Source organism: Callithrix jacchus, chromosome X (assembly GCF_049354715.1).
Source record: "Callithrix jacchus isolate 240 chromosome X, calJac240_pri, whole genome shotgun sequence".
Lineage (NCBI taxonomy): Eukaryota > Metazoa > Chordata > Mammalia > Primates > Cebidae > Callithrix > Callithrix jacchus.
Window position 1 is genome coordinate 1,629,687 of NC_133524.1, and position 11,323 is coordinate 1,641,009.

The 11,323-nt window shown below is 57.4% G+C and overlaps 1 protein-coding gene and 1 long non-coding RNA gene across 5 annotated transcripts in view; one reads left to right on the forward strand and one right to left on the reverse strand.

The window, feature by feature from the left end:
* Positions 1-5,105, reverse strand: part of LOC128930730 (uncharacterized) — a 7,987-nt gene extending 2,882 nt beyond the window's left edge. For 2 of the 4 annotated variants that reach the window (XR_013531658.1, XR_013531656.1), the window contains exons 1-3: positions 3,674-5,105; positions 1,742-1,961; positions 663-726 (exon numbers count right to left, since the gene is read on the reverse strand). This is a non-coding gene — a long non-coding RNA (uncharacterized LOC128930730). The remainder of the gene's footprint in view (positions 1-662; positions 727-1,741; positions 1,962-3,673) is intronic. The other 2 variants (XR_013531660.1, XR_013531659.1) reach the window with 1 other exon arrangement.
* Positions 5,106-5,362: 257 nt separating this feature from the next.
* Positions 5,363-10,799, forward strand: LOC128930731 (ADP/ATP translocase 3). The gene is made up of 4 exons (XM_054251640.2): positions 5,363-5,577; positions 8,322-8,808; positions 9,651-9,791; positions 10,283-10,799. Exons 1-4 carry the CDS (start codon positions 5,467-5,469, stop codon positions 10,438-10,440), a joined length of 897 nt encoding a protein of 298 aa, XP_054107615.1. The 5' UTR covers positions 5,363-5,466; the 3' UTR covers positions 10,441-10,799.
* Positions 10,800-11,323: the final 524 nt, after the last annotated feature.

An 11,323-nucleotide genomic window follows, 5' to 3' on the forward strand; every position in this document is an offset into this window, starting at 1 on the left:
GGGAAGGAGGGTGCATCTGGGGAGGAAGGGAAGGAGGGTGCATCTGGGGAGGAAGGGAAGGAGGGTGCATCTGGGGAGGAAAAATTACCACACACTGAACTCCAGCCTGTTTTTTTTTTTTCCCCCAGACTGTTTTGCTCTCATTGCCAAGGCCAGAGAGCAATGGCGCACTTTCGGCTCACCGCAACCTCTGCCTCCCGGGTTTAAGCGATTCTCCTGCCTCAGCCTCCCGAGTAGCTGCGATTACAGGCGTCTGCTAACACACCCGCTATTTTTTGTATTTTTAGTACAAACTAGGTTTCACCGCGTTGGCCACGCGGGTCTCAAACTCCTGACCTCAGCTGATTCACCCGCCCCAGCCTCCCAAAGTGCTGGGAGCCACCTCGCCAGGCCTAGTTTATCTGTTTTCTTAAGCACAAAACGGCCGGGTGTGGTGGCTCACGCCTGTAATCCAAGCACTTTGGAGGCCAAGGCGGGTGGATCACCTGACGTCAGGAGTTCAAGACCAGCCTGACCAACATGGTGAAACCCCGTCTTTATAAAAAAAACAAGCACCAAACCTCCTAGAGATTCTTTCCTGATGTCAGGCAATTGTAAGGGTGGAGCGGCTTGATTTGGGGGTTACTGAGACGTGTGTGACCTCTGAAGAAAACCACACCCACCTGTCCATCTAGCACTTTCAAACAGGCTCCCTGAGCTTACACGTTTCCCGCAGGCTTCGCGTTCCTGTAGAAAACAGCCGCAGGGGTTTAGACACCCACGTAACTTCTCAAATACATAAGCACAGAGAAATTCTGGCCGGGAACGGTGGCTCACGCCTGTAATCCCAGCAATCTGGGAGCCTGAGGTCGTCAGATGTTCTGAGGTCAGGAGTTTGAGACCAGCCTGGCCAACATGGCAAAACCCATCTCTCCTAAAAATACAAAAATCAGCCAGGCGTGGTGGCAGAAACCTGTAATTTCAGTTCTTCAGGGGAGGCTTGAACCCAGAAGCAGAGGTTGCAGCGAGCCGAGATCACGCCACTGCACTCCAGCCTGGGCAACAGGGTGAGACTCCATCTCAAAAAAATTAAAAAAAAAATACAAAGCAGCTCTGCCCCGCCAGGGCCTTTCAGGATGCAGATTCCACGAGGGCATCTGCTTATCAGGCAGCTGTGATCTCTAATGCCCACCGGTCATTTCATCAGAGGCTGGCAGAGAAGGGTGACTGGCAGGTGGCAGGGGAGTGCCTCATTCCTCTGTCCTCGGTTCTTGGAGGGGGCGGGTGGTGAGACACACAGCTCTGCCCCCACTCCACAGCAGATGTTGTGTCTCCCATTCCCAGTTCCCGGGTGCGAGGCCCACCTGGACCCTCCTCTTCTAGGAAGGCCGTGTCTCCACGTTCGGGAGCAGGTGGCCCCCGAGACCTCCCAGGTCAGGTGCTATTCAGGCCCAGGGAGTGTGTTGTTACCTCCCAGATAGGAAAGGAAAACGCATGAGTGTCCAAGGCTAAGTCCACGTGCAGCCCTGATTAGCGACTAATTCATTCATTCATCCCAATCCCAGTTAGCAATTCATTCATTCACCCCATTTAGGCATTCATTCATTCACCCCAGTTAGTGATTCATTCATTCACCCCATTTAGGCATTCATTCAGTCACCCCAGTTAGCAATTCATTCATTCACCCCATTTAGGCATTCATTCATTCATCCCAGTTAGTGATTCATTTTCATCCCAGGGAGCAATTCATGCATTCACTCACCCTACTCAGCAATTCATTCATACATTCCAGAAGCATTTGCTGAGCGCATCCTGGGTGCGAGGCCCAGGCACCCAGGCATCGTTCAAAGCCGGCAGACAGCACCGCCCTGCCTGTCACAGTCAGCAAGCCCGGGTCAGCTGAGGGCTCAGCACACAGAGGGCCGTCTCAGCGTCTGGACACTGTTAGCGGTCCCCGCCCGCATGGAAGGGACCTTCTTCTCCTGTAAGACAGGATTTGCGGACTTGGAACACCAGGCCTGCAGCCCCTGCCGGAGCACCTGCAAACCAACATCTGGAAACAGCAGCTCCGGCTCCCTGGGCGCTGAGAACCGGCTGATGCTGGGAAATGAACTTGGGCCTCAGCAAACTCCCCACCCCCGCCCAGCCTCTGTCCCCTACTCCAGGGCCCATGCAGGGAACCTGGCTCAGTCTGGGTCCTAGCGGGAAAGCGTCAGGAATGCGCTTGGTCTCCACAGCCCTCCCCACAGCAATCTCCCGAGGTCAGACCTTTCCACGGCTCAGTGACTTCTGAGCCACCGTCTCCCCATCCAGCAGCCACCCCAGCACCCAGAGCCCGCTCCAACCGCCCTCCCCAGAGGTCAGGAATGGCCTCAGGCAGGGCTCACAGCGACACTGCACTAAGGGTTCACCCAAGTCAGGGACCACCGCCTTCCCAGTACACAAGGGACAGGAAAAGCAAGAGCGAGAAAGACAGACACGGAGAGAAAAGAAAGGAGGGGACAAGGAAGCAGAAGGAAAGAAAAAACACACAGGGAAAGAAGAGGAGGGAGGGACGAAAATGGAAGAAGGAAGGAGACGGGGAGGAAAAAGGGAAAGAGGGAGAGACGGGGAAAGGCAGCAAATGAAAGGAAGGGGAGGGAAGAAGGAAGGGAGGGGCGGGAGAAACGGAGGAAGAGAGAAGAGGAGGAGGCAGGGAGATAGGAAAGAGAAAAAAAGGGGATGGAGGGAGAAACGGGGAAAGGAAGAAAAAGAGAGAAGGGAGAAAAAAAGGGGCAAGAGGGAAAAGTGGAGAAAGGACGGAGGGAGAGAAGAAAAAAAAGAAAAAAGGAGGAGGAGGGACGAAAGACGGAGGCAGGGCGGGAGGGACTAAAGGAAAAGGGAAGGAAGGCCGGGCGCGGGGCTCAGCCTGTTATCCAGCACTTTGGGAGGCTGAGGAGGGCGCATCCCCTGAGGTCAGAAGTTACAGACCAGCCTGGCCAACATGGTGAAGCCCCGTCTCTACTAAAAATGACAAAAATTAGCCGGGCGTGGTGACACACAACTGTAATCTCAGCTACTCAGGCGGCTGAGACAGGACAGTCGCTTGACCCCGGGAGGTGGAGGTTGCAGTGAGCCGAGATTGAGCCACTGCACTCCAGCCTGGGCCACGGACCCAGACTCCTTCTTAAAAAATCCCGCGGTGACTCAAGCCTGTAATCCCAGCACTTTGGGAGGCCGAGGCGGGTGGATCACGAGGTCAAGAGATCGAGACCATCCTGGTCAAGGTGAAACCCCGTCTTTACTAAAAATACAAAAATTAGCTGGGGATGGTGGCGCGTGCCTGTAGTCCCAGCTCCTCGGGAGGCTGAGGCAGGAGAATTGCCTGAACCCAGGAGGCGGAGGCTGCCGTGAGCCGAGATCGCGTCATTGCACTCCAGCCTGGGTGACAAGAGCGAAACTCTGTCTCCAAATAAATAAATTAAAAAAGGGAGAATAAAAAAGAAAAGAAAAATGGGGGAGACGGGGAAAATCAGAGAGAAAGGGAACAGGGAAATGGAAATAAAGAGGAAAGGGGAAGGAGAAAAACAAAGGAGGGAGAGAGGAAGAAAAAAACAGAAAGGAGGGGAGAAAAGAAAGTAAGGAGGGATGGAGGGAGACAGGAAAGAAAAACAGGGCAGGACAGATGGAGGAAAGGCTCTACGCGGTGGCTCACACTTGTCATCGCTGCACTTTCGGAGGCCAAGGCCGGCAGATCAAGAGGTCAGGAGATAGAGACCAGCCTGACCAAGATGGTGAAATCCCTTCTCCTAAAAACAAAAAAAAAAAGGCGAGAGAAAGACAAAGGAAGAGGAGATGGGAAATGAAAGAAGAAAAGGAGACGGAAGGAAGAAAAGAGAGGAAAAGCAGGGACAGAAAGATGGAAAGAGGGAGAGAGGAAGGAGGGAGGAAAGGAGAACGAGGGAGAAGAGAAAAAGGGGAGACAGAGAAAGGAGGGAGGGAGATGGGAAAATGAAAGGAAAAGGGAGGGAAGGAAGGAAAGAGTAAGAGGGAGGGAGGAAAAAGAGAGAGAGAGAGAGAGAGAGACAGAGGGAGAAAAAGGAGGGAGGGAAGAAAAAAATACAGGAAACAGCCAGCCGTGCTGGCTCACGCCTGTAATCCCAGCGCTTTGGGAGGCTGAGGCGGGCGGATCACCTGAGGTCAGAAGTTCCAGACCAGCCTGACCAATATGGTGAAACCCCGTCTTTAAGAATAAAAACATATTTTTTAAAAAAAAGAAAGAAAAAAAAAGGAAAGACGGAGGAAGAAAATAAGGAAAAAAAAAAGGAAAGGACGGAGGAAGGAAATAAAAAGAGGGAGCAGAATAGAGAAAAAGGGGAGAAAGAGAAGAGGAAGGGAGATGGGAAATGAAAGAAAGGAAGAGGGAGGGAAGGAAGGAAAGGGAGGGAAAGGGGGGAGGGAGGGAAAGCAGGGAGCGAGACACGGAAAGAGGCAGAAAAAGGAGGAAGGGGAAAAGAGGAAAAGAGCAAAGGCAGGGAGGGAAGGAGGGAGCCAGAAAGGAGAAAACGCAGTAGGAGGAGGCTGAAAAGGCGGGAGGAAGGAGGGAGGGAGGAGGCCGGGAAGAGAGAGGAGGATGGACGGCGAGCCCCAGCCGGGCAGACACAGGGAGACGGCGGGTGCCCCGGGCAGGTGGGCGCGGCCAGGGACCCCCCAGGCAGGCCGCGGAAGGCACCGCGGGGTCAAAGGTCAGAGGCCCAGGGACCCACCCCCGCGCCTCGCACAGGCCGGGCGCGGGGTCCCAGTTCCGAGGCGGGACCGAACCGCCGCAGGCCTCACGCGGGCAGGGGCCAGGGTCTCCCGACGCGCCACCCTGGAGACGGAGGAGTTGGGGGAGGGGGGAGTCCCACCAGCTTGAAGGTCAAGGGTCAAAGGTCGGGGATAGGGGAACCACGTGTAGTGCGTCCCGGCGAGATCGCCGCGGCCTCCGGGAGAAAGCGGACGGCGCTCTCGGAAGTCACCTCCAACGGGATGGACTCCTGACTCCGCAGACGCCCGGCCGCCCACTCGAGCACCGGCAACGCCGTGACCTTCACAAGGTCAAGTTTGCTGCGGACGCCTCTACACATCCCCCCCCCAGCCCCTACTGCGCATGGGCGGGGTCGGGCTCCCGGCATACCTCACGGTGCGGGGCGCGGCGTCGCCCGGGAGCGCAGCCAATGGGCGCCGTACGCTGGTGCGCCGGGCGGGCCGCGGCGCGGTACCCGGCAGCCCTCGAGGGCGAGGTACGCAGGCTGAGGGAGGGGCGTGGCCGGGCGACGCAGCCAATGAACGCAGCGCGCGGGGGCGCGGGGCGGGGAGTGGGTGTGGCGTCGGCGTCTTAGCGGCTGCGTGCTGGTAGCCCCATCCTTTCGGTCCCGGCGGCGGCAGGGCTGATCCAGAGACACCCTCCCTTGACTCTCCTCGCCCGCTCTCCGGCTGTCCACCCGCCCCGCTGCCCGCCCCGCCACCATGACGGAACAGGCCATCTCCTTCGCCAAGGACTTCCTCGCCGGAGGCATCGCCGCCGCCATCTCCAAGACGGCCGTGGCCCCGATTGAGCGGGTCAAACTGCTGCTGCAGGTGGGGAGACGCGGGCGCGGCCGCCCCGCGGCGAGGGGATGGGAACCGGGTGGCCTGGCCGGGCGGGTCGAGGTCAGCCGGCCCTGCAGGCAGGCACCGGAAGTGGAAGGCCGCGGGCGCTTTGTCCACGCGCCGCCGGCTTCCGGGGCCTGCGTCACGTGATTGTTGCCGCAGGGGTGGGGACCTCACGCGTGCGCACTGGGCCCGGCGGGAGGGGGAAATGAGGTGCGGGCCGCACGGCGCATGAACGTGAACCTGCGGCGAGCGGGTCTTGACCTTGAACTCGTCATCCTGCAGATTCGCGGGACTCAGACCACCCCTGCTGGCCAGTGTCTGCTCTGCACCCTCCTCCGAGAATGGCAACTCTAAGGCCAACGGGGCAGCGAGCCTGCCGGCAGGTGTCCTGGAATAGCCAGCGTGTGGTTCTGCTGGTTCTTAACCCCTTCGTAGCCCATTTGCGCCACTTTCATGCAGAGCAATGCTTGTTTTTATCTCTTGCTCCCAAGTGTCAATAACACTTTGAAGTGTTATTAAAAGTGGCATGATGGGGCCGGGCGTGGTGGCTCACACCTGTAATCCCAGCACTTTGGGAGGCCAAGGCAGGTGGATCACGAGGTCAGGAGTTCAAGGCCACCCTGGCCAACATGGTGAAAGCGCGTATCTATCACGGATTTTAAAAATATTAGCCGGGTGTGGTGGCCGTTGCCTGTAGTCCCAGCTACTCGGGAGGCTGAGGCAGGAGAATGACTTGAACCCGGGACGCGGGGGGGGGGTTGCCGTGGGCAGAGGTCACGCCACTGCACTCCAGCCTGGCAACAGGGTCAGGCCACGTCTCAAAAAAACAATAAACTGGCATCATGGTTAGGGACATTGCTGATGAGGATGTCATTGGTAGCTGCACTCCCGGTGATACTGGGAATCGGACTAACAGGCTTGGTTCTAGGGACAGGTGTGGTCTGAGCCTGGTGGCTCCCGCCTGCCATCTCAGCGCTTTGAGAGGCCTGCAGAAGATGGCTTGAGGCCAGCCACGGCGACAGAGAAAGACCCCACCTCAAAAAAAAGTTTTTTTGTCATTTAACAAAGCAGAGAGGCCCTGGGGGGAGGATCGCTTGAGCCCAGGAGTTTGCAAATAGCCAGGACAACATAGCAAGACCCCCACTTCTAAAAACGAATTACTTTTTTTTGAGATGGGAGTTTCTTGGGTTTGTAGCCCAGGTTCAAGCGATTCTCCTGGCTCAGCCTCCCGAGAGGCTGGGATTACAGGCCTACACCACTATACCCAGCTAATTTTTGTATTTTTAGTAGAGACGGGGTCTGGCCAGGCTGGTCTCTTAACTCCTGACCTCCAGGTGATCCACCCACCTCAGCCTCCTAAAGTGCTGGGATTACAGGTGGGAGCCACCGCAGCCAGCCAGGAAAATTTTTTAAGCGTAGCAGCGTGGGGTGTCCCAGCCCTTTGAGAGGCCCAGGGAGGATCATCTGAGCCTCGGTAGCTTGAGACTAGCTTGGGCAATATAGCAACACTCCATCTCTAGAAATAATTTTTTGAGTTAGTGAGGTTTCATGGCTGCGCCCCTGTAGGCCCAGGTACTCAGGAGACTGAGGTAGGAGGATGACAGAATGCAGCATTTGGAGGCTGTGGCAGTGAAGTACGTGAGACCATGTCTCTTTAAAAAACAAACAGAAAACGGTTCAGTGACTCACAACTGTAATCCCAACACTTTAGGAGGCTGAGGAACACCTGCGGTCAGGAGACTGAGGCCAGCCTGACCAACGTGGTGAACCCCGTCTCTACTAAAAATACCAAAAATTAGCTGGGAATGGTGGTGGGCACCTGTAGTCCCAGCTACTGGGGAGGCGAGGCAGGAGAATCTCTTGTTGAACTGAGAGGCAGAGATTGCAGTGAGCCGAGATCACGTCACTGCACTCCAGCCTGGCAACTGAGTGAGACTCTGTCTCAAAAAAAAAGGAGAGAAAGAAAGGGGCTTGTCCAGGTGAAAGGCACAAGGACAACTTACCATTAATGCCCGCATGGGAGTTCTGTCTCCCAACCTCGGGTGATGCGGCCGCCTCGGCCTCCCGGAGTGCTGTGAGTACAGGCGTGAGGCACCACACTCAGTGACCCAGGCTAATTTTTTTATTTGTTTTGTTTTTTTCCCTGAGAGTATTCCAGGTAACACAAGGTAATTTTCTAAACAGGATGCACCCTGGCTCGGTGCCTGGCTCACACCTGTAATCCCTGCACTTCCCCAGCTACTCAGGAGGCTGAGGCAGGAGAATCGCTTGAACCCGGGAGGTGGAGGTTGCAGTGAGCCAAGAACGTGCCATTGCACTTTTGCTTGGGCAGCAAGAGTGAAACTGTCTCAAAAAGGCGGGCATGGTGGTTTACGCCTGTAATCCCAGCATTTTGAGAGGCCGAGGTGGTCGGATCACCTGAGGTCAGGGGTTCCAGACCAGCCTTGCCAACATGGAGAAACCCTGTCTCTACTAAAATACAAAATTAGTCGAGTGTGGTGGTGAGTGCCTTTAATCCCAGCTACTGGGGAGGCTGAGGCAGGAGAATTGCTTGAACCCGGGAGGTGGAGGACGCAGTGAGCCGACATTGCACCATTGCACTGCAGCCTGGGCAACGAGAGCAAAAATTTGTCTCAAAAACAAAGGGGAGTGCCGTGTCTAGTGGGGCTGTTTCCGGGTGGTTGGGCACAGGAGTGGTCTGAATGCACGAACGCCCTGTGCGCCCCCAGGTCCAGCACGCCAGCAAGCAGATCGCCGCGGACAAGCAGTACAAGGGCATCGTGGACTGCATCGTCCGCATCCCCAAGGAGCAGGGCGTGCTGTCCTTCTGGAGGGGCAACCTGGCCAACGTCATCCGCTACTTCCCCACGCAAGCCCTCAACTTCGCCTTCAAGGATAAGTACAAGCAGATCTTCCTGGGGGGCGTGGACAAGCACACGCAGTTCTGGCGGTACTTTGCGGGCAACCTGGCCTCTGGCGGGGCGGCCGGCGCCACCTCCCTCTGCTTCGTGTACCCCCTGGATTTCGCCAGAACCCGCCTGGCCGCCGACGTGGGCAAGTCGGGCACAGAGCGCGAGTTCCGCGGCCTGGGAGACTGCCTGGTGAAGATCACCAAGTCCGACGGCGTCCGCGGCCTGTACCAGGGCTTCAGCGTCTCCGTGCAGGGCATCATCATCTACCGCGCCGCCTACTTCGGCGTCTACGACACGGCCAAGGGTACGTGACTGAGGCTGCCGCGCGGCGGCCCGAGGCTGGGGCTTCACACGCACATTCCTGCAGGGCCGGCTCCTCCTGAGGCCTCGCTCCTGGGCCTGCAGAGGCCGTCTTCTCCCCGTGTCCTCAAGCGGTCGTCCCTCTGTGTGTCTGTGCCCTCACCTCTTCTGTTGATATCTCCGAGTCCATTTCAGGCTGCTGTCACAGAACACCATAGACTGGGTGGCTTAGAAACAGCAGACGTTGATTCTCCGACAGTCCTGGAGGCGGGAGGTCTGAGATCCAGGTGCGGGCAGGGCCGGCTCCTCCTGAGGCCTCTCTCCTGGGCTTGGAGACGCTGTCTTCTCCCCGTGTCCTCACAGGGTCGTCCCTCTGTGTGTGTGTCTGTCCTCATCTCTCTTTAGAAGAGAACTAGGCCCATAGGATCGCGGCCTGCCCTACTGACCTCCTTTAGACTTAAAGATCTTATATGCAAGGACAGCTGCATTCTGAGGTCTGGGGGTGGGGGCTGGGACTTCAGTTTGTGGATTTCAAGGACACGGTGTAAGTCTCATAGTAACCGTGACCGTTCAGAAGGTCAGGCCCAGGCCTGCGGAAATAAAGGCTCCCACAATGTGGCAGAAACACCTCGGGTAGGTCACCTGCCCTGACATGGCAGAAACACCTGCACGTGGCCCTGTGCTCTTCCTCACACAGGCCTCACCCGGCCTCTGGGGCTGTCTTACCGGACTCCGGCAGGCGGCAGGTGGCATTTCCCCCTCCTGGCCCTGCTCCAGCTCTGGGGGTCCTGGCAGAGCTCGGGTGGCACTGCAGGCGCCGTCAGGTGACATGCCGTTTCCCCACAGGCATGCTGCCCGACCCCAAGAACACACACATCGTGGTGAGCTGGATGATCGCGCAGACGGTGACGGCTGTGGCCGGCGTGGTCTCCTACCCCTTCGACACGGTGCGCCGGCGCATGATGATGCAGTCAGGCCGCAAAGGAGGTACCGCGCGGGCTGAGGTGGCCGTAAGGGGAGCCAGGGGCTCCTGGGCATGGGCCCGTGGGAGGCCGGGGCCTGTTAGCAGTGGCGTGTCACACAGTAACCCTGCGATGTGGAAGCGTTTTCCTGCATGATCAGCTTCGGATCTTTTTGAGATTTCATGGTCCAGGCAGTAATCTCAAAATCCCACCTCCCAGGACCACTGGTTACATACGCACCCTTGATCCTGCCCTCTCTGCCTGGATGCAGGGGGAGCTGGGGGCTCCCCGGGTGGGGCCTCAAGTCCACTGTCAAGTCATCGAGGAGACAGTGGCTTAGGAGGACGGCTTGAGCTGGGGGCACTCGGTGACCAGGGCCTCAGTTTCCGCCCCTATAATCAGAACTGTAGTTCAGGCGTCTGGGATGTCCCTTCTATGAAGCATCTGCGGGGGTCCAGGTGGCGTCCGCGTCCCGAGGAACGTGCGGCGATGCCCTGACTCTGCCTCTCGTTGCAGCTGACATCATGTACACGGGCACCGTCGACTGTTGGCGGAAGATCTTCAGAGACGAGGGGGGCAAGGCCTTCTTCAAGGGTGCCTGGTCCAACGTCCTCCGCGGCATGGGGGGCGCCTTCGTGCTGGTCCTGTACGACGAGCTGAAGAAGGTCATCTAAGGGTGCGGCGTCACACGCACACATACACACACGCACACACACATACACACACCCCAACACAACCACGTAGAATCCTCAACCGAGCGGACCATCAACCTTCCAGAAATTCCAGTCTCTTTCCCAGCCGGATCCTGCGTGCAGACAGCCAGGGAAGGTTCTAGAAAAGGGGGCACACTGTGATCCAGCCATCCATGCCCGATTCCATGTCTTGATCACGGGGGGAGGGAACCATGGCTTCCTCTCGGGCCCCGGGTGAGACACTCCAGTGCTCAGACCTGCAGTCCAGATGCTTGTAGGACCCAAGTCGTGTTTAACTATTTATTTAAAACAAGAGAACCATGTCTTCTGTTTGTACGTAAGCGTTGCCCCTCCTTTGCACAGCAGGGTACTTGTACGTAGCTTCCACGTGTGGCAGTTTCACTGCAAAACAGTACAGCGCAGAGCAGGGCACCCGCCTGGGCTCCAGAACTGGGCATTGGGTCCAGGGACACGGCGGGGCCGTGCACTCTCCCCCCATTTCCCTGGCCTGGGTGCTGCCTCCCAGCACGCCGGGGACAGAGGCCGGTGTCCCAGCTGGGAAGGGGTGGTGTTGAAACAAGGCTGAGGAGGCGGGCTCCCCAGTAGATGGCGAGACCCCCACGACGGCTGTCCTGACTGCCTTTTGTGAAACCGTTTGTACGGCCCTAACACCTTGGGTTGCTTACAAATTGCACGCCTCACAGCTCCGGAGGCTGAAGTCCAGGAATGGAGGTGCCCTCTCCCTACTTTTTTTTTTTTTTTTTTCTGGAGGCAGTCTCATTCTGTCACCCAGGCTGGGAGTGCAGTGGCATGATCTCGGCTCACCACAGCCTCCACCTCCCAGGTTCAAACCATTCTCCTGCCT

What these genes read in the sequence shown, in the direction of transcription:
- LOC128930731 (XM_054251640.2), top strand. Translation starts at nt 5,467, where the DNA reads ATGACGGAACAGGCCATCTCCTTCGCCAAGGACTTCCTCGCCGGAGGC. An exon ending in CGTCTACGACACGGCCAAGG is followed by an intron (nt 8,809 to 9,650) that starts GTACGTGACTGA and finishes GTTTCCCCACAG; the next exon opens with GCATGCTGCCCGACCCCAAG. An exon ending in GCAGTCAGGCCGCAAAGGAG is followed by an intron (nt 9,792 to 10,282) that starts GTACCGCGCGGG and finishes CTCTCGTTGCAG; the next exon opens with CTGACATCATGTACACGGGC.